Genomic DNA, 22,618 nt, shown 5'->3' with positions numbered 1-22,618 from the left:
ATGTGTTTAACAATAAATTATGATCTTCTCAAAATATGCAAAAGGGGCTTTTAATGTTGTACTGATTCTTGCTTAATTTTATTCACGGTTCTTTGGACACATCTGAGAATATTAGCTGAGCTTCAGCTGACATAAATTACTTTAAGGTGGACTAAATAATTCAAAACGAACTAGAAGAGTCTGAAATGTGGAATGAGATACACCCTCACATACTGGCTGCTTCGTTGACATTTGGCTCGCAAACCTCAGGTGAAAAAAACCAGCTGTGGGCAAGAAGTTTCAGAAGTGGAAACTTCATTTTGTAGAGAAATGTCTCCTTTCTGGTTTCCTCTGTGTTTGAACTTAATTTTTAAAGTAACATTCCTTGCTTAATGTTTCCATTGACAGTTTTACTGTTTTTATTTTTAGTATTTTGTGCCTTTTGAAAGGTTGTGAGTCTGAATCATTCATCAAAAGCACTAAAAAATAAAGATGCAAAAGTGAAAGATGATTTGACTGGCAAATGTAAATGTATAGGAACACAGTAATGAAGTGTAAGCAAGCAAGAAAGAATTTTTATGTAGTGTGTGAAGTCTGGTAGCCTTAATCTAGCATACAGCTCAGCTAACCAACTGATCACATGCCATCCAACATCAGCTCATGGACACCACAGCACCAGCTCCTCCTCAGAAACAGTGTGGCTCCTGGTGGGCCTTCAGTGCACTCACCCTGTTCTATAACATACTTTTCAAGTTAATTCAGATATATTTATATAGTTCCAAATAACCAAAAAAGTTTGTCTCATCCATCCATCCATAGAGAAAAATCCCCAATCACAATCTTTGACTTTACAGGTCTTTGTAACAACTGACTATTGTTATTTCCCTAAATAGCAAAGTTGGAGATGCAAATAAACTCTTTCAGCTGTGTGCCAGCAGTTGCCTGGATGCCTACCTGTTATCAGGAAGAAGTCTTCAACAGAACTAGACTCAGTCAGTGATGTCAGACTGCCTCTACTGGTATGAGGTGATGAGGAAAAAATCATGTGTCAAAAGGGGACAGAAATTCCATATTTGTGGGAAAATGTAGAGATTTTAATCAGTCTGCAAGAGGTTATATGCGTACATATGAAGACAATAATTCATTTCAGTTTTTTAAAGAAGAAAAAAGATGGGGTAACACGTCAAATAAATCCTGATCATTCATGTAACTCATTAAAACAACGTTCACTGAGTGGGTGTAAGCTGAGGTGCCACCTACAATTTCAAGAAGTAAAAGCACCTCTATGAGGACTTTACATATTTTCCAGAATGATGTAACCTGTTTCTTCTTAAGGTTTCAGCTCGCAGGATGACGCATTAGCACACACGCTGTGTTGTTTCTGTACATCTGATTTGTTTTTGTTTGTTTTTGTTCTGCTGTTGTTCTTTTTGGAGACTTCCCATCTCTTTGTGGTGGGAAACAGATTACAGTAACACATACAGGCATATGGTGTTTGTTGAACGTGAATGACTTAACCAAAACTGATCATGCCCTCAAAAAAAACCCATAAAACCAAACAAAAAAGCACTAAACAGGATTCGTGACAGTAACGTTGTGTTTTTGCTGACGTTGACTAAAATATTTCCTCAAAACAGTGTCATCGTGTGATCCTCCTCTTACTCCACCTTTGTTGGTTTCAATGATTGACTTTGTGTTTCATTTTTCATGACCTGCTGACAGCCACCTGACTGGAATACTGTAGTCATAACTGTAGCTGGCTATAAAAGAACTCCTCAGACAGCTCTACAACACCCACAGGCGCTTCTACCTCAGTCTTCAGCACATACATCGACATCGAGCCAGGTGAGTAGCTACAGTGCAGACAACTGCACACATAGACTACACTTTTTAGTGACAGAATGATGACAAGAAAAAGAAGAGATTCATTCATTTGAGAAAGAATAGAAGGGAGAGATGAAACAGAAACTTAAAGAAACCAGGACGTAGAGCGGATACTGTGGTAGTGTGAAAGTGACATCCAACATCATGATGTGACAGGCATCAGAAACAAGCTGTCTGGTTTTCTGCACACCACAAAGAATTTCTGTCTTTTTCTGCTTGTGTCCAGTCAAGATGAAGTTGCTGCTTGTTGTTGCTGCTGTTTTGGCTGTGGCCAGCTGTGCCAGCATCTCTCTGGAGGATTTGGAGTTTCATGCCTGGAAACTCAAGTTTGGTGAGATAGCAGACTCTTCCTCTCCTCTTTGCTTTAGCTTTTTGTCAAATCATGTTTTGTGCTCTTAAAGTCTTAAATTTGGCCTTGCTCACGCTCATATGCTTGTATAACATTATAAGACTAGAATAAACGAAAATCTCTCACTGGAAATTAGATTGTTAATGTTTAAAGATTCATCACTTGTTCCTTCACTCTCTTTTTGATAATTCTTTTTCACAGAACGATCCTACCACTCTCCATCAGAGGAGGCTCACCGGAGGCAGATCTGGCTCAACAACCGCAAATTTGTGCTTGTACACAACATCTTGGCAGACCAGGGTTTGAAGTCCTACCGCCTTGGCATGACCTACTTTGCTGACATGGTATGTTTGTATGTCTGTTTAGGTTTTTATGTGTAGGTCATCAGCATTTTCACTGCAATTAGCATAGAACGACACAGAGGATGGCATTTTGAATAAAAACCCCATAAGCCCAGAATTTTGTTTTTCTTCATCAGGAAAATGAAGAGTACAAACGAGTGATTTCCCAGGGCTGCCTTCACTCCTTCAATGCTTCTCTGCCTCGCCGTGGCTCTACCTTCTTCAGACTACCTGAAGGTACTGATCTGCCCGACGCTGTTGACTGGAGGGATAAGGGATACGTCACTGATGTCAAGGATCAGAAGCAGTGTGGCTCCTGCTGGGCCTTCAGTGCAGTGAGTACATATAACATAGTCTTCTCTATTATTGTAAAGTAGGAAACTTTGCTTGACTGTTGGTTTCAAACTGACTCATCCTTGTTGCAGACTGGCTCACTGGAGGGTCAGCACTTCAGGAAGACAGGAACGCTGGTGTCTCTGAGTGAGCAGCAGTTGGTGGACTGCTCGGGAGACTATGGCAACATGGGCTGCATGGGAGGGCTGATGGACTATGCCTTCCAGTACATCCAAGCAAATGGAGGGATTGACACTGAGGAGTCCTACCCTTATGAGGCCGAGGTAATAAAAGAGGACAGTGGTCAATAATTTGCTGCACAGCTTATCATAATAAATAAAAAAATTATAAATCATAATCGTAGAAAGTACATTTGAAAGTGTTCATCGTTTGACTATCATTATCTTGACAAATGACCGAGTTAGAGATGAAAAGACAATTATTCATATCAATAGACTTGCATGCAACTGGTGTAGTTTACTGCCACCTTGTGGAAAAAACACGTCTAGTGGCTCAGCAAATCTGTTCAAGGTCAATTTATTGACTAGTTTTAAATCTATCTTTAAAACTATAGCATTTGGTAAATGCTCTGATCTCTTATATCTTTGCTATATACTTTGAAAATGTGTGAGTGAATAATTTGAATATTTTCTCTCAACTAGAATGGAAAATGCCGTTATAATCCTGATAATATTGGAGCCACATCCACTGGCTATACTGAAGTGAGTCAAGGCGATGAAGACGCCCTGAAGGAGGCTGTGGCCACCATCGGACCCATTTCTGTGGGCATTGATGCTTCTCAGATGTCATTCCAATTCTACGAATCAGGTAAAACACTGTGTTGAAAGTGCCAAATAAAAATCTTATATAGAGAAAGAAATGTGAAGATTTATTTATTGATTTTTAAACCTCTCAGTCTAAACGATATGTATTTCTAGGAGTGTATAATGAGCCCGACTGCAGCAGCTTAGAGTTGGACCATGGTGTGCTGGCTGTGGGTTATGGTACTGAGGACGGAAATGACTACTGGCTGGTCAAGAACAGGTAAATAACTTGATTGATGCTCCTTCTTATAGTTACTGAGAGGTAATACATGCAGATTATTACATCTCTACATTCAGTTACATGTTTATCTGCTAAATGTTTATTCATTTGTTTCTTTCTGTAGCTGGGGTCTTGAATGGGGAGACAAGGGATACATTAAGATGAGCAGGAACAAATCCAACCAGTGTGGGATTGCTACTGCAGCAAGCTACCCTCTGGTCTGAAGAGGTCAGAAGAAACTTAAACTACTTTTTCTTTTTAGCTCTACTAAGATTTTTTTTTTTTTAACAATTTCATTAACAATTCCTTTTAAACATATCAAACCTATGATCATGTGCACAGATTAATATAAAAATATTTGTGCATCCCACAGTTTATTGACTGATTTATTACATTTGCAGGTTTCGTCGGTGAGGTGGAGATCAGTGGGATGTAATCAACATTAATGTTATTTTTTTATTTTTTATTTTTGTCAGGGTGAAGAGCCACCCTTTGTCCTGGTTTATGTTTAATAGAAACTCATACAAAAATTGTAAATAAATGTAAAGAAATAAAATATTTCACAGTGATTTAATCATTTGTTTGTGTGTGTTACTCTTTGTTGGGAGTGTTTGGCTTTGTAAGCATTCAGTGGTTTATCCAGACAGAGATATTCAACATCAGTGGGATTTTTTTGTCCCGCCACACAATTTTAAATCAAACAATTAACATGTGACTGAAGCGCAGTCTTTCAACTTTAGTTCAGCAGGTTTAACAAACATTTTACTTTAAATATAGTCATTTTTATACATAGTTCTTCATTAGAGCCTCAAAAGTAATTGGACAAGTTGTTTAGTATTGCAGCATCGACAGCGATCAAATCGAAGGCAAATGACGACGGAGGCAAAAATATCCTAAAGATTTTGGGAATTTTTTTCCATGTTAACACGCGGGAAAACCTTTCCTCACCGATGCCATTTTTGTTGTGGTACACTCTCAGCCAGGGGCGTGAAGACGCAGCATAGGTGCTCTTACAGTGAAAACAGTGCCCCCTTGTGGTGACAACTAAAATAGAGCCTCTCTGTTAAACAGCAGTAACCATAATGCACTTCAACATATTCTACAACATGAGTACACACGATGAATATCTTAACACAAGTCACTGACAAATACTTTTTGTTTTATGGCCAAGTGAGGCTTTTTTTTTTTTTTTTTTTTTTTTTAAAACATCTTTCATTGTAATTTCAAGATGGGACCTAAAGAGATGTTGGTGCAGATGATGGAAAAAACAAACAAAGTCAGACAGATTGTCTAATCTTTAGGCTACATTTATGACTTGGTTTATTCTTAAAAAGAATGAATGCCTGTAAATAAGGTCTATGTATAAATATAGCTAATACTCTCAGCCAGTTTGATGCAGCTAATTCCTAAACACTCTATTAAAATTTAATTAACAGGTGCTTAAGTTAATTAAAATCTTTGCCTAGCCACCGAATTAAAGCTGAAATATGGGTGATTTACATGTTATTGTGGTGGTGTACAGCAGCAAAACTATAGAAATTGTGTCTTTGTCCAACACTTTATAGACTGAAATGTAGTTTATGAATTTCTATTAAAAAAAAACAAGCATGTGGTATACCAGTTAAAAAAAACATACAAACAAACAACTTATCTGGATGAGGTTATGTACCTGACAGAAAGAATACTTGATCAGGATCCCAAATTATGCATTTGTATTTTTTCTAAAGATTACAGAAAAGTAGCTTCCGGTTGCTTCACTCATTCAGAACTTGTGTGTTTAACAATAAATTATGATCTTCTCAAAATATGTAAAAGGGGCTTTTAATGTTGTACCAATTCTTGCTTAATTTTATTCATGATTCTTTGGACACATCTGAGAATATTAGCTGAGCAGCTGACATAAATTACTTTAAGCTGAGCTAAATAACTCGAAATGAACTAGAAGAGTCTGAAATGTGGAATGAGATACACCCTCACATACTGGCTGCTTCGTTGACATTTGGCTTGCAAACCTCAGGTGAAAAATAACAGCTGTGGGCAAGAAGTTTCAGAAGTGGAAACTTCATTTTGTAGAGAAATGTCTCCTTTCTGGTTTCCTCTGTGTTTGAACTTTTTTTTAAAGTTATATTTCTTGCCTAATGTTTCCATTCGCAGTTTTACTGTTTTTATTTTAAGTTTTTTGTGGCTTTTGAAAGGCTGTCTCTGACTCATTCATCAAAAGCACAAAAAAAATAAAGATGTAAAAGTGAAACATGATTTGACTGGCGAATGTAAACGTATAGGAACAAAGTAATGAAGTGTAAGCAAGCAAGAAAGAATTTTTAGGTAGTGTGTGAAGTCTGGTAGTCTTAATCTAGCATACAGCTCAGCTAACCAACTGATCACATGCCATCCAACATCAGCTCATGGACACCACAGCAGAAACAGTGTGGCTCCTGGTGGGCCTTCAGTGCACTCACCCTGTTCTATAACATACTTTTTAGGTTAATTCAGATATATTTATATAGTTCCAAATAACCAAATCGGTAAACATCCTGTGGGCTTAGAGAGAAAACCCTAACAATCAGATCATCCCCTTTATACGGGCTGCATCCATAATGTTTAGAAGTAAAAAATGAAATTCTCCTCTCTGATTTCTCCTGTCTTTGACCTTGTTTTGACCTTTTTTTCTTTAAATAACATTTCTTGCTTTATCTTTTCAGAAACAGTTTTACTTTTTTGGGCATTCTGTAGTTGGTGTTTCTGTAAAAGAATCATCAGTATTGTTAGGGATGAAGATACACATGCATCACCAAACATAACAAACACACTCCTTTGTGCTGTTCTATTTTGCCATGTCCAGATATTTGACATCAAGGACAGTGAATACCACTCAATACCACTCAACCTGTGGATAAATACAAAGAGCATCTAACTGATATCAGTGATCAAAATCAGTCTAAGGTAACAACGCAAGTAGCCATGTGTTTCCACACAGCTGCAAATCCTCTTCTGTCTGCACGCCGACCTTGTCTCGTGTGTGCCCCCTCCTCTGTAAGAGACAGAAAAGTAACACATCTCTCTGCCTAGCTTTGATTTTCTTAAAATAATCCTACTGATAGTTCAGGACATGTTGTTCAGACTTCCTGACCCAGAGTCTACTCTACCTCTGCTGCCCTCAGTTGAATGTATGGCTATTCAACCTATGCAGCGAGCTAAACATAAGAGGAGATGGTTCCAGGAACGACAGGACGCATCACTTTGTCTTTGTGTCTTTAACTGAAGACCGTTTTTTCCTCTTTTAATTTGTAAGACTGTGAACATACAGTAAAATAATACGTAAGCATCAGTATCGACTTATTTTGTAACCAAAAACAGAAGTTAGCAACATAGCTTTTCTTATGCTTTACATTCACCATAAACATCTTTCCTTATAAGTTCAAATAACCTCTTAAGTAACAGAAAAGTAACAAATCTTACAGAAAATAAAGCTACACATTGATTACTTACAGATTATGGCTCAACAAACTCCCCAACGATGTAAACCTGGCTTAAAGTTGTGCAGCTTGTTTTCTCCTCCAGGCATTTTCTCACACTGTGAACTTTGCCTGCTGCTTACAACACATCACCAAAGGGGCAGTGTAGTGCACACAAAATAACTAAAGAAGAAGCCACAAAACTCAAGGGGTAATACTGCCTACTAGTGGGAAACCTGAGAAATGCACCAGCCAAAGAAACCCAATAAAGCAACAACAGAGGGGCAGAATACTACCCATTATCACCTACCCACCTGTTCAAGATAGCCTACTCTATATAACTTCCGCATGCTCTTAAACTTTCTTTTATTATTGTGTTTATTTCCAGTTTTTATGCTTGTCTTATTTGCTCTGTACAGTGTCCCTGGGTGTTTTGAAAGGCGCTTTTAAATAAAATGTATTATTGTTCTTATTGTTCTTCTTCTTCTTCTTCTTATTGTTATTATTATTATTATTATTATTGTTATTATTATTATTATCATGTCTATGTGTAAGCATGCTGCAAAAAAAACCCCTCTGCGCTCTATGTCATCGAGCAATATATCAATCCAGACAGTAACGCTTGAACGAAGCTCTTTACCTTCAAAATACGGAGCGCCAACTCGATTAGAACATTTGCATTGTGTGTAAAAAAAAAGAAAAAAAGAACTTCTGCAGACTCTAAGCTACTCGGCTGACCACCACAGAAGTGGTGCTCCCGCTTCTTTATGCATTCCAAGGAAGAGGGAGGAAGTTACAAGACGATCATACCACACATCACGAGCCTCGCTATGAAACCTAACGGAACAATGGGTATGCTGTTTTGTGCCCTTGGCGTTATTAGCGCCTGTAAAGGGAGCTGTCTTCTCCAACTGCTGAGGCTGAAATAAGTTCATTTAGTTTTAGAAACTTTGAATGAACAGTCAATTACAATGTCACAACTAAGCATATGCATAAGCACTTAAATACTTTAAATGAGAATAACAGAAATTTTCTATTACACTCCCTTTTCCCGTCACTCGTGAACAAGACCCCAAGATACTTAAACTCCTCCACTTGGAGCAGGAACTCGTCCCTGACCCAGAGTAGGCACTCCACCCTTTTCTGGCTGAGGACCATGGCCTCAGATTTGGAGGTGCTGATTCTCATTCCCACCTCTTCACACTCTGTGAACTGTTCCAGTGTGAGCTGGAGGTCATCACCTGTTGAAGCCAACAGATCCACATCATCTGCAAAAAGCAGAGATGAGATTCTGAGACCACCCAAGTGAAAGCCTTCCGCCACTTGGCTACACCTAGAAATTCAGTCCATAAAAATTACTATCAGAATCGGTGACAAAGGGCAGCCCTCACAGACTCCATCACCCACAAGTCTGACTTATTGCTGGCTATGTTTACCAAGCTCCTGCAACGGTTGTACGAGGATCGAATGGCCCGTAGCAATGGGCAAGACACCCCATAGTCCTGAAGCACCTCCCACAGAGGTCGAATGCCTTCTCCAAGTCCAAAAAGCACATGTAGACTGGTTGGGCTTCAAGTATCCTCGAGAGGATAAAGAGCTGGTCCGGTATTCCACGACCAGGACGAAAACTGTATTGTTCCTCCTGTAGCCGAGGTTCGACTAACGGACTGGACTCTTTCTTAGTCTTGAGTTTATCTCAGATTCATTAATTAAATGAAGTTAAGGGCAGAGAAAATAATGTACAAGTTAAATAAACCTTGATATAGAGCTAAAGTCTTATAAGCATTATAACAACTCAAGTTTGTTAATTTAATGAACTTGAGATAGTTAGCAGTATCTCCCTCTTGACCTTGCTGGTCGAGTCCAGAGTGGTGTGACGCGTCTAGTATCTTCGTGCTAGTGCACTGCAAAATCTCCAGTGGTCATTTGGAAAATAAATAAAAATGCTAGTAATTTTTCAGTGTTAGAAAATCAACACTGCTAATGTTAGTCACTGTTAATCTTTAACACTGACTAAGTTACTGTTAAAATATAACACTGTCCTTGTTAATTTAACACTCAAAAGAGTGGACACATATAGACACTTTTCTAGTGTCACTTTAACACTGGAGATTTTGCAGTGTGGGTAGTGTATTTGCATTTGTCACCTTTCGCTTTCAGCCACACCATGACACTGCCACATCGCTGCCGAGCACTGATGATTGCAGTTCTGCAAAAAGGAGAACTGACTGAGGGAATGTTCTTTGGCCAACATATAACCTTTTCCTATACAATCTAGGGTAGTCTACAGTGTGGTGCGATACATACATGTTAAAAAAGTTTAGCCACCCGCTACATGAAGGTGTGTAGACTTATTGAAACAGTTCAGATCTCACAGGAAAAATGACCCCTCACCAAACACCAGGGAGTGCTGAGCTCCAGCTCTCCACTTCTTCACTACAGACCTTTGGACCAGCTCAAGGAGTGCTTGGTTTTGGAGTGTGGTTACTCATTAAATTGACATTTCAACAGCATGTTGCTGACTAATATCAATGTTCCTCCACCAGATCACCCTACCTCAACCCTAGTGAACATTTATGGGAGTTGGAAAAAGCCAAGAATTCTGACAATTCATTTCAAGAGCTCAATACTACCAACACCTGGATAACTGAGAATCTACATAGACACTTAAAGTATAGTTACACATTGATCTGCTTCAGTTCTTTAAATTTTTCTCTATGAGCTCCAGTTAACCACCTGGCCTTATCTGGTACATAGAGAAAAATCCCCAATCCCAATCTTTGACTCTACAGGTCTTTGTAACAACTGATTATTGTTATTTCCCTAAATAGCAAAGTTGGAGATGCAAATAAACTCATTCAGCTGTGTGCCAACAGTTGCCTGGATGCCTATCTGTTATCAGGACGAAGTCTTCAACAGAACTAGACTCAGTCAGTGATGTCAGACTGCCTCTACTGGTATGGGGTGATGAGAAAAAAATCAGTCATGCACCTGAGGAAGAAACAAAATAAATCTGATGTCAAAGTTAGATTATGGTTTGTTAAGTAAACAACTTTATTATTAAGATTGCAGATTAATTGCGTTGCATGTTGTAGATTCTGTTTCCACACCCTTGTGTTTAACTATAAATTTGTGAGAGGGGATTTGCTTGCATTGTTTTGCTTTATCTTATTCATTGATTTTCAGACACTTGAAGATGGCTGAGAATGTTGCTCAATGACAAGCTAACACATTTCATCCTGGACTACTTTTCAGCTGCCTTAAATACTTCAAAATCATTTTTGTTGTTAAAAAAAGTCTGAAATGTGGACTCAGATATTGGCTGCTTATATGACTTTTTAGCAACTGAGTGAAAATATTGTTTGGACCAGCAGGAGAGAGAAACACAGCACAATTTAGGTCTGGGACTGTTTTTTTCCATGATTCCAAACACAGCTAAGAGATTTGCAAAAAACTATTGAAGACCAAAGAAGACTAAATGCTGACTTTCATGAAGGTTACTCAACCAGTGAACCTCCAGTGAACAACTGTGGGGGTGGATAAAAAAGTCACACTTCCTCTTTGGAACACTGCCAAACAAATTGTGTTGACTCTTAATGCTAAGCTCCACCTTTTTATGTTTCAGTGTTGCTTTGCTTGCACACTTCTGTCCTGACTTGACTGGAATACAGCAGTTATAACTGTAGTTGGCTAGAGAGGAACTCCTCTCTGACACAGACGTACATTAGTCACAGGTGGTTAGTCTTCGTGATACACACGGACACTGAGACAGGTAAGCAGCTACAGCACAGATAAATAGACACATAGATGAGTGTAAATACACTTTTCAGTAACATGCTGATGGAAAAAAAACCTGAGAATCATTCATTTGAGGAAAAATTGTACGGTGGAATAGAAACTCAAAGACAATGGGCAGAGTAGATACTGTGATTCTATGAAAGTGACAGAAGATATGACAGAAAACATTTTAAAACTGAAAAACATCAGAAACAAGCTGTCTGTTTTTTTGTAAGTAACAAAGGATCTGTGTCTTTTTCTGCTTGTGTTCAGTCAAGATGAAGTTGCTGCTCGTTGTTGCTGCTGTTCTGGCTGTATCCAGCTGTGCCAGCATCTCTCTGGAAGATCTGGAGTTTCACGCCTGGAAACTCAAGTTTGGTGAGACAGCAGACTCTTTTAGTGTTTTTATTGCTCTTGATCCTTGGGAAGACTTGGAATGAAATGCTCACCCTAATTGTTTAATTGTGTAAAATTGTGTAAAAAGATAAGATAAGATAAGATAAGATAAGATAAGATAACCTTTATTAGTCCCACACGTGGGAAATTTGTTTTGTCACAGCAGGAAGTGGACAGTGCAAAAGTTATGAAGCAAAAATTAGAATAAAAAGGGAAATTTCTTAGCAGATTATTTCTTACATTCATTACCAATGTATTTTCTTTTGTTCTGTTTTCATTTCCTTTCACTTTCATTTCCTTTTCCAATTGGTAGAAAAGTCATATGACTCTGAGTCAGATGAGGCTCAAAGGAAGCAGATCTGGCTCAACAACCGCAAACATGTGCTAGTGCACAACATCTTGGCAGACCAGGGTTTGAAGTCCTACCGCCTTGGGATGACCCAATTTGCTGATATGGTATGTGCAGAAAAAGACGTGTGATTCAGATTTTACTCATCACCATTTACAATTTCACAAATACGTTTTTTTTGTAATGCATATAAGCATGTAAGAATGCATAGGAACTTTTAAATAAAAACCCCATGAACTCTGTTCCTCTTCTCAGGAAAATGAAGAGTACAAACGGCTGGTTTCCCAGGGCTGCCTTCACTCTTTCAATTCTTCTCTACCTCGCCGTGGCTCTACCTTCTTCCGACTACCTAAAGGTACTGATCTACCTGACACTGTTGACTGGAGAGATAAGGGATATGTCACAGATGTCCAGAATCAGATGCAGTGTGGCTCCTGCTGGGCCTTCAGTGCAGTAAGTAGAAATAACTTTCTGTTCTTTATTTTTGTAGCATGGGAAACTTTGCTTGACTGTTGTCTGGTTTCACATTCACTAATTTTTATTTCAGACTGGCTCCCTGGAGGGTCAGCACTTCAGGAAAACAGGAAAGCTGGTGTCTCTGAGTAAGCAGCAGTTGGTAGACTGCTCTGGAGACTATGGGAACCATGGCTGCAATGGAGGCCTGATGGATTCCGCTTTCCAGTACATCCAAGCAACTGGAGGGATTGACACTGAGGAGTCCTACCCTTATGAGGCCGAGGTAAATAGACTGCAATATGTCAAAAACATGTCACACTTGATTCCTTTTAAATCATGATCTTTGAATTTATACAAGCCTCAGCACTTTGCCACCTCACTATCATCATCTTGATAGCTTTAGTGAAAATTACTGATGATATTCTAATACATTCAGATAAATGTCCTGCTCATCAGCTTTTGATACTGTTGAACATGGTACCCTTATTAGCAGGCTACAAAACTGCGTTGTCATCTCTGGTACTGCTCTCAAATGGTTTTCATACTTATCAAACAGATACTTCAGAATTCATATAAATCAATGTACGTCCTCATCTGGAGCTCCTATATGGGGAGTGTCCCAGGGCTTCTTTATATATGTTAACCCTGGGCCAGCTAAACAATGGTTTTAATGGAATCTTCAATCACTGCTATGCAGATGATACATATTTTTCTGTCAAGCCCAACAACCTCAGTAGCCCCTCCTCCCACAGTGAATTTTTATGTGCCATAACTAATTAGGATATTTTAATATCGTAATATCTCTGTCCTGGGCAAACTGAGGTTCTAGTCGTCAGCCCACTAAGGATGTTAGTCAGTACATTAGCCCCCATGCCAATCATTTCAAATCATCTGCAAAAAATCTTGGTGTCACTTTTAATCATCACTTTAATTTCGAAACTCATATCTCAAAGGTTACCCAGTTTTGTTTCCTTCATCTGACAAACATTGTGAAACTCAAACCTTTACCTTTCAATCATCTTGAACTTTTAGTACGCACTTTAATTTACAACTTTCACACTTGATTATTGCAATTCACTTTTCACATGCATTTCTCAGTCCTCCATAACTAGTGTCCAATTAGTTAAGAACACAGCTGCAAGGCTGCCAACTAAAACTAGCTGTCAGTAACATATTACACCTATCCTTGGATCCCTTCACTGGCTTCAAGTAAAATTCAGAATCCACTTTAAAATTCTGTTATTAACATAAAAGGCTCTACGTGGACAGGCTCCTGTGTATTTAGCGGGGCTTCTAGCACCTTATCAATGAATCCAGCCTCTCAGATCGTCTAACCAGGGCCTTCTAATTCTCCTTCACTCTGATTTTAAAACAAGAGGTGATTGTGCTTTTGAGGTTTTAATGCCCAAATTCTGGACCAGCTTTCCTCAATCAGTTAGGTTGGTTATTTGTTTGAAGCGAATGCTGAAAACTCATTTCTATTGGTTAGTGTTTCCTTAATTCCCCTTCAATTTTGGCCATAGTTTGAAACGATACAAGTATGTCTAAGTGTATGTGGGAATGAAGGTCTATGACTGACCATGTGACTGTTTATGTGTCTGTATGTTTTAACACATACACTTGTCTTCAGTGTGCACCAACTGAATAAATAAATAAAGTTATTATTATTTCAATAAGGAGAGATTATCAGATGGAACTGAACATCATTTATTGATATACAGAATTCAGTTTGAGTTATTTGGCTGTTAGACTCTGATGGCCCATCAAAGCAGAACAGAATCCCAGAGGTGATAGGGATTAGAACAGGACATCCCTTGGAATCTAGACAATGATGGTGGCGATGAAGATGGAGGCTTGAATGAAGCCAGTGATGAGTGAGAGGTGGTGATGCGGAGAAGGTGTGGTGCATGACGGCATCTACAAGGGAAAATGACAAATGCCAGTGAGATTTACAGTATGCGGAGTGAAGAAGGCTGGTAGAAATATGATTGGACCAGACCAGTCATGTCACAATAAGCTTGACAGTGGAAGTGATGCAAAGCTTAGATTAGATGCCAACACCTGGGAAGCAGACAGATGTGCAACTACAGATCTTCCTTATAGAACATACGCATAAGCTTCATTATTATTATTGATAAATATATGAATCAGGGATGTAAATCGGCTCGTTTAGACAGTGTTATTAAACATGAAAGTGTTTGAAGCAGTTTACAGTACTTCCAAAACATACTGTAGGTTCAAGTCGCATAAACCCGACAGTATTGGCTGCTTTACTGACTTATGCATTTTTTATATACTGTGTTTGCTAATATGTTGCAATCAGCGCAAGAAATTTTAACATCTTTCTCTGTATTAGGATGGAGATTGCCGTTACAACCCTAAATCTACTGGTGCTACATGCACCGGCTATGTTGATGTGCAACCAGCTAATGAAGAAACCCTGAAGGAAGCTGTGGCTACCATTGGACCAATATCTGTGGCCATTGATGCTTCTCAGCTGTCTTTTCAGCTATATGAATCAGGTGCAGACATTGAAACACAATTGAAAGTACCAGGAAAATGATCTTCAAATTAAAAAATAAATGCGAATAGTTTTGTTCTTTACATCTATCAGTTTAATTGACATGTGTTTGCAGGTGTTTATGATGAGCCCGACTGCAGCAGCACAATGTTGGACCATGCTGTGCTGGCTGTGGGTTATGGTACTGAAAATGGACTTGACTATTGGCTCGTCAAGAACAGGTAAATACCTACTTATATTTAAATTCATATTTGATACACAGATATATAAAGACATCTTTTTTATGGCTTAACAATCGGATCATCATGTCTCTACATGTTATTGAACTATTAGTGTGAACACAGCCCATTTTTAGCTGTTAAATGTTGTTAATTTCTTTCTTCCTGTAGTGCTGGTGTTGGATGGGGGGAGAAAGGATACATTAAGATGAGCAGGAACAAATCCAACCAGTGTGGGATTGCTACTGCAGCAAGCTACCCTCTGGTCTGAAGAGGTCGGAAAAAACTCATCCTCATTTTTACTTTATTTTTTTTTTTTTTACCAAGTTACATAACTAAATGTCATTTTGTTTACGGTGTCAACAGGCTCTCTTTTTGTTCCATTAGTGTTTAATGAAATAACATCATAAAGACTGCAAATACATGAAACATAAATAAATAAATAAACAAATTGTTTCACATTGATATTTAATAAAAGTAATTGTGTTTATTTCAATGTGTTGGTAGTGTATGGCTTAATAACCAAGAAGTGTTTTTTAGCATTAAAACTTTGGTCTGTTGATCAGTCCACTATGCTCAGCACCAGTGGGATTTCTAATTTTTGCATACTTCTGTGTTCCCCAAAGAAAAAAAGTTGACTGGTGATCCATCCCTGGCTTTTCCTGTACAATCCCCATGAGAAATATAATGCATTTGTTTTATCAGAAAATTTGCCCTGTAATGAAGCAGAAGCTTGCAAAAAGGCTGAGTAATGCACCTTCATCCATTCCTTTTTGTAACAAAAGTTAGCACAAGTCAGAGATCAATCCTGATAGGATTTGCAATCATGGTTTGATATACTGTTGTGAGAGGAATGACGGACCCGACCACATATTTGCACTTTCCAGCACACTTCTTTATCGCCTCTGTCAGTGCGCCCCAGGGTGGCTGTGGCTACAACGTAGCTTGCCATCACCAGTGTGTGAATGTGTGCATGAATGGGTGAATGACTGGATATGTAAAGCGCTTTGGGGTCCTTAGGGACCATAAAAGCGCTATATAAATACAGGCCATTTACCATTCTTTATTCAGTTGTCGTCTCTTCAACTCACGTCTGCAGCTTTTCAGCTGCGTCCTACACACAACAACAACCTCAGGTCCCGACATGTTTAATATAGGGGAAGCGTGATGAGCTGATCGAGCTCAGGTATGTCAGCCTCCTCCGCAGCCACATAATGGACCATGCCCTGCCACAACTGGCAGAAGTATGGATACTTCTGTTATAAAATACTGGTAAAAGCTGAAGTACTGATTCAACTTCTTTACTCAGTTAAAAATTTTAAAGTACAGATTCTGAAATTTACTCAAAATAAGAAAGCAAAAAGTATATCTTTTGAGGATTTTATTTATGTAATAAAAGAGAATTGTGCTGCTGCAGTTGCATATTTTGATTCTAATGAATGTACTCATGTTATATCAATTATGTAGGATACAAACACATAAAAAGAGGGAGAATTAAAAACAAAAACAGCTCTATCTGTTGCCTACATTACAGAGGCTAATTTTGCAAACATAAACAAGAAAATGAGTACAGTTGGGCGTTAATGTGAGGTTGTAGTGAGATGGAAAGTAATCAGAATTGAGGAGATCCACTGCCAGGAGGCAAAAATCCAGACACTGAGAATAGCTAGAAGTACCTGGAAATCCCACAGTGAACGGAAACCACAACAAAGTTGCTATTATTAGTCAGTCAACTGAATGGATAGGACAAGATCTGGGCAATCAAAACCTATGCCCTGCCAGTTGTGAGATACCCTCTACAGTAATCACCTGGCCAAAGGAGGAGATAGAAGCCACAGATGTGAGGACAAGGAAGCTCCTAAGCAGAAGGAAGGTGGCTGAGGATTGGTGAGTGTCAGATACACTGTCCAGGATGAAACAACAAAGATCCATGAGATGTACACTGACTGTGTGCTTAGTAAACACCTCAGGCAGCAGAAACCTGAGAAAGAAGAAGACTAAGAACATATTTGCTACACAGATGAAGCAAACTCTATGTCAGAGTAATGTCCCATACACGTAATTTGTTGGACAGAGGCACAATTCATCTGGTTTTGTCCATCCATATCATTTTAAATCAAACACTCAAAATGTGACTGAAGTGCAGACTTTTACCTTTAATTCATTGAGTTTAAGAAACATTTGACTTTAATTATAGAACTTTTTATACATAGTTCTTAATTAGAGCCTCATACATTTTGGACAAGTCATTGACAAACAGTTTAGTTGCCAGGTGACGTAGGTCATTTGACATGTGCAGAAAAATCCCAGATCACAATCTTTGACTCTACAGGTCTTCATAACAAATAACTATTGTTATCTTGCTAAATAGCAGTTTATTTGCAAATCAAATCATTCAGCTAGTGTTGCTGTATACCAACAGTTGCCTAACAGGAAGAAATCTTCAGCAGAAGTAACCTCTGGGAGTGATGTCAGACTGCCTCGACTGGTTTGTGGTGATGGGAAATAATCACGAGTCATACACATGAGGAAGGAATTTCTGCTCAAAAAACCAAATCTAAGGTCAAAGTCAGGTTGCGACTTGTTAATTAAACAACTTGATTTACAACTATGCTTCATGTAGTAGATTCAATATATGTCCCCTTGATTGTTTGAATTGCTTTATTTTATTTGTAGTTTTTCAGACACATCAATTAAAAATATTTCTCAAAGACAAGCTGGATTTTTATACATGTTATATATAAGAACTCAGTGTCTTTATATATACCATACGACATAATACAGTTGGCTTAAACATTTCAAAATAAACATTTTATGTTGTTCCAAAAGTGTGGACACATACTGACTGCTTCTGTGGCTTTTAGCAAAGTAACAGCATGGTTTTTGTAAGTAGACCTGCAGGAGAGAGAAACACAGTACAACATATTTAAGTTTGGGAGTGTTTTTTCAGTAATCCCAAACACACCTCAGAAATTTGCAAAAGCTACTTGAGAGAAAAAACCCCAAAGAATTCTGACTGTCATGAAGGTTCGTCCACATGACTAACTTCCAGTTAACACTGTGGGGAGGGGAAAGCCAAACACTCTGTGACTTCCTCTTTGGAAAATTATTTTCACTCTCATTGTTTAGCTCCACCCTTTTGTACTTCAGTGCTTGACACTTTTTCTTTCCGTGCTGTCCTGACCTGACTGGAGTACTGCAGTCATATTATAGTCGGCTAAATAAACAAGCTCCCTCTGGCACAGTCATATATCAGCCACAGGTGGTTATCAGTCAGACGGAGTCAGGCGGTACAGGTAAGTAGCTACAGTAGAGTTAACTAGACATGTAGACAATTATGAATACACTTTTCAGCAATGTGTTAATGAAAAAAAGCAGAGAATCATTAATTTTGGAAAGAACTGGTGGGAGATGTGAAACAAATAGTCGAAGAAAAAAAGTGAATAGTGTGACGCTATGAAAGTGACATCCAACATTACGACACAATGCATTTTAAGCTGTCATTAAAAAAAAAAATCGAAACTGCCTGTGTGGTTTCCTGTAAGTCACAAAGGATTTCTGTCTTCTTCTGCTTGTGTTCAGTCAAGATGAAGTTGCTGCTTGTTGTTGCTGCTGTTCTGGCTGTATCCAGCTGTGCCAGCATCTCTCTGGAAGATCTGGAGTTTCATGCCTGGAAACTCAAGTTTGGTGAGACAGCAGATTCTTTTAGTCTTTTTATTGCTGTTGATCCCTTTCTATGCTTTTTAAATACTGTACAAGCCTCTCCTCTTTGATATAAACCTTTTGTTTTTTAATTGTGTTCTGCTGAAATTAAGATACAATACAAGGCTCAAACTTGGAAAACTGTGGAAACAAAGGGAAATATGCATTTTCCCTAAAATTCATTAATAGATTTTCCTTCATTCTGTTTCTCATAATTTCCTTTTCTAATATGCAGAAAAGTCATATGACTCTGACTCAGAGGAGGCTCACCGAAAACAAATCTGGCTCAACAACCGCAAACTTGTTCTAGTGCACAACATTTTGGCAGACCAGGGTTTGAAGTCCTACCGCCTTGGGATGACCCACTTTGCTGACATGGTATATGCAGAAAAAGACGTGTCATCGATATTTTTAGTTGTAATTGTAAGGTTAAAAAAAAAACAGGAACAAAAAACAAACTTTTGAACTAAAAACTGATAAATTTGGTCCCTCTTGACCAGGAAAATGAAGAGTACAAACGACTGGTTTCCCGGGGCTGCCTTGGCTCGTTCAATACTTCTCTGCATCACCGCGGCTCTACCTTCCTTCGGCTACCTGAAGGTACTGATCTACCTGACACTGTTGACTGGAGGGATAAGGGATACGTCACTGATGTCCAGAATCAGATGCAGTGTGGCTCCTGCTGGGCCTTCAGTGCAGTGAGTACATAAGCCCCTGTGTTCTTTAATCCTGTAAAATCGGAAGTTTGTTCAACTATTGTCTGGGTTCAAATAGACTCATCCTTATTGCAGATTGGTGCACTGGAGGGTCAGAACTTCAGGAAGACAGGAAAGCTGGTGTCTCTGAGTAAGCAGCAGTTGGTGGACTGCTCTGGAGACTATGGCAACCATGGCTGCAATGGAGGCTGGATGGACTGGGCCTTCAAGTACATCCAAGCAACTGGAGGAATTGACACTGAGGCATCCTACCCTTATGAGGCCGAGGTAAGAATTATGAAAAAATAATTACCATTACCTGACAATCATAATACTAATATAAGAACTAGAAGTGTAAATCAGCTCATTCAGACAGTGTTATTAATCATGAAAGTGTATGAAGTTGTGTACTTCCAAAACACATATTAGCTCCAAGCCACATGAAGCCCACAGCATTAGCTACTTTACTGACTTCTTTCAAAACACATTTTTAAGATCACGGTGTTTTCTAAATGCTCTTTTTGTGAATATAATTATGACTAACACAATAAATTATAGCATCTTTTTTTCTGTATTAGGAAGGAAATTGCCATTACAACCCTGAAACTGTTGGTGCCACGTGTACCGGCTATGTTGATGTAAGTCCGAATGAAGATGCTCTGAAGGAGGCTGTGGCCACCATCGGACCGATATCTATTGCCATGGATGCTTCTCACGAGTCGTTTCAGTTCTACCAATCAGGTGCAGACACTGAAAAAAAATACTTGGAAAGTGTCATGAAACCTTTAAATTGAAAACGATCAAATGTGAAGTGCTTCATTTGTCTAACTGACATATATTTCTAGGAGTGTATGATGAGCCTTCATGTATAACCTCACGGTTCAGCCATGCTATGCTGGCTGTGGGTTATGGTACAGAAAATGGACATGACTACTGGCTTGTCAAGAACAGGTAAATACTCACATGTGAGGCTCATATTTGAATTAACAGTGAGTGCTGATACGCACGCGCGCGCGCGCGCGCACACACACACACACACACACGTAAATACATATTATTTATGCAGGTTATTATGTCTAGTGTGGACGCTATTCATTTTTTGCTGCTAAATTTTGCTCAATTGTTCTTTCCTGTAGCTTCGGCCTTGGTTGGGGAGAGAAAGGATACATAAAGATGAGCAGGAACAAATCCAACCAGTGTGGGATTGCTTCTAAAGCAAGCTACCCTCTAGTCTGAAGAGGTTGGAAGAAACTCATCCTCATTTTTTTTTCTGATTTGACAGAAATTTATTTCAGTGTTTTTAACTGGGTTATGTAACTAAAAATCATTTTATTTGTGGTGTTAAGAAGCTCTCTTTTCCTGCAACTGTGCTAATAAATTTATAAATACTGTAAATACATGCAAAAATAAATCAACTTTGAAACTGTGCTCTGTTGATCAATCCATCATCCAGGCAAAGATTTTCTGCACCTGTGGGTAAATTTCTAGCTTTCTGGAGACATTTTGGACACTTTCAGACTATAGACTGTCAACACAGATTGATAGATTGTATTTATTTATTTTTTACATTTTTTAAAATAATTACCAAATCAGAAAACAGGTTCCAGAAAAACAAAAGGTTGTAGGACCCAAACCTAGGAGATGGAATAAATAATTTAAAGCAACAGTTTTATTACTGGGAAAACTTTACATAAAATAAACTCACAAAAAACCAAACCAAAACCTCAAACATAAAAACTAGGACTAAATAGGATTCAAGAAACTAAAAACTAAGAAACATGAACCAGGACAACCAGGAACTATGCATTAGAATTAAGACAGGAACACGAAGGGAGAAAACTCAGCACGGTGAGGGCACAACGTGACCAGAAACAGAGAGAAACACAGGGCATAAAACGCAAGCAGCACAATGAGAGGAAGGGGAACAGGTGGACACACAGCTGGGACAAATCAGACCTAATGAGACTAAGGAGAAGCAAAGTTAGACACACTGCACACAGGACAGGGACTAATAAAACAGGAAGCACACGACAGGCACAGCAGCACGGACTACACAGTGAACAGAGGGAACACAGAGCACAGGGACAAGAGTAACAAACTGCAAACCTACACTAAACATGACGGGCACAGGAACCAAAACCTAAGAGCTAGCGATCACAAGACAAAAAGGAACTAGAAAGCGAGAAGTAAAGAACAGAAACCAACACACTAGCAGTCATCAACCATGATGACATCGAAGCTCAAAAACACTAGGTCACGGACCCAGGACCCTGACAAATTTAAAAGTTGATTCAATTCAATTTAGTTTTATTTTCTGTAATCCATTCCTACAGAAAGAATAAATCAGGAGGTGACATCTCAGATTTGGGGAAGGAATGAAATGTTTATTTTACTTGATCAGTTTATCATTGATATTCTAAAACACTTTAAAAATATTTCTCCAGATTCCAGATCTTTTGATTATGAGTCTTTACAATTTTCTGCAATTTTCCACTGTTACACACCGGCCCGGGGGCGCTGGAGTGCAACACAAGAAAAATAATAAAAAGAAGTAAATCACACAGCCACAGCTTTACAATGACTAGTCGTTTTATTAACTTGACAGGTAGCGAGCGTCAGGGTGGGCATGGCCAAAACAACAAACAAAACACACTGGAAATGAATCAGAACTAACTTACCTATAGTGAGTCAACCCCAAAAGAAAATACAAACCTCTAACCTGTCTCCCTACCCGAAACAGGAGAAAAAGGTTGTAAAAGAAATGGCTTCCCACCCCTACAGCTACCATGTCCAGATAAACGACTCTCTACACTGTTTTTACTGCAGCCTAGCTCTGTCACACGGCACGAAGGGCCCCAACCGCGCAGCTCACTGGAAACAGGAAGTAGGAGGAGGGGCTGCTGGCCCAGTCAGGTCCCAATTTGTAGCTGGCCTCATTCCCTCTTCCACCAATGGTCAGCCTCCACCTGGAAACTTGCATAACACAGACATCACAGAGTACAAACAATGCCCCCGCATCGTGTGGCAAGTAACAGCACCACACGGCAACAATGACCTGGGTCATAACACCACAAATTGTATATTTTTGCACATTGATCAACCTTTGTCTATTGTTACTT

General features: G+C 38.9%; 3 protein-coding genes and 1 long non-coding RNA gene across 5 annotated transcripts; 3 read left to right on the top strand and 1 right to left on the bottom strand.

Moving 5' to 3' along the window:
• The first annotated feature begins 1,668 nt into the window (after positions 1–1,668).
• Positions 1,669–15,687, top strand: LOC116334698 (procathepsin L-like). 2 transcript variants are annotated; one of them, XM_039603094.1, is made up of 9 exons: positions 1,669–1,824; positions 2,090–2,194; positions 2,414–2,556; positions 2,691–2,888; positions 2,979–3,170; positions 3,549–3,714; positions 3,825–3,930; positions 4,055–4,158; positions 15,378–15,687. In XM_039603094.1, the coding sequence occupies exons 2-8, from the start codon at positions 2,095–2,097 to the stop codon at positions 4,152–4,154; spliced, it is 1,005 nt and encodes a 334-aa protein (XP_039459028.1). In that variant the 5' UTR covers positions 1,669–1,824; positions 2,090–2,094; the 3' UTR covers positions 4,155–4,158; positions 15,378–15,687. The 2 variants fall into 2 exon arrangements, with proteins under 2 accessions (XP_039459028.1, XP_031614053.2); XM_031758193.2 differs by lacking the exon at positions 15,378–15,687 and adding an exon at positions 4,332–4,504.
• Positions 5,921–7,485, bottom strand: LOC120434762. Its single transcript, XR_005609338.1, has 3 exons — positions 7,420–7,485; positions 7,077–7,223; positions 5,921–6,961 (listed from the first exon to the last, which is right to left on the bottom strand). It is a non-coding gene; the product is annotated as an uncharacterized LOC120434762 (long non-coding RNA).
• Positions 11,016–15,598, top strand: LOC116334697 (procathepsin L-like). The gene is made up of 8 exons (XM_031758191.2): positions 11,016–11,157; positions 11,436–11,540; positions 11,872–12,014; positions 12,163–12,360; positions 12,455–12,646; positions 14,720–14,885; positions 15,000–15,105; positions 15,274–15,598. Exons 2-8 carry the CDS (start codon positions 11,441–11,443, stop codon positions 15,371–15,373), a joined length of 1,005 nt encoding a protein of 334 aa, XP_031614051.1. The 5' UTR covers positions 11,016–11,157; positions 11,436–11,440; the 3' UTR covers positions 15,374–15,598.
• Positions 15,688–17,867: 2,180 nt separating the features above from the next.
• LOC116334699 (procathepsin L-like) lies at positions 17,868–20,927 on the top strand. The gene is made up of 8 exons (XM_031758194.2): positions 17,868–18,398; positions 18,685–18,789; positions 19,040–19,182; positions 19,305–19,502; positions 19,596–19,787; positions 20,078–20,240; positions 20,345–20,450; positions 20,636–20,927. The coding sequence occupies exons 2-8, from the start codon at positions 18,690–18,692 to the stop codon at positions 20,733–20,735; spliced, it is 1,002 nt and encodes a 333-aa protein (XP_031614054.1). The 5' UTR covers positions 17,868–18,398; positions 18,685–18,689; the 3' UTR covers positions 20,736–20,927.
• Positions 20,928–22,618: the final 1,691 nt, after the last annotated feature.

The sequence above is a fragment of the Oreochromis aureus genome, linkage group 19 (genome assembly GCF_013358895.1).
Source record: "Oreochromis aureus strain Israel breed Guangdong linkage group 19, ZZ_aureus, whole genome shotgun sequence".
Lineage (NCBI taxonomy): Eukaryota > Metazoa > Chordata > Actinopteri > Cichliformes > Cichlidae > Oreochromis > Oreochromis aureus.
This window is presented reverse-complemented; position numbering and strand designations above follow the sequence as displayed.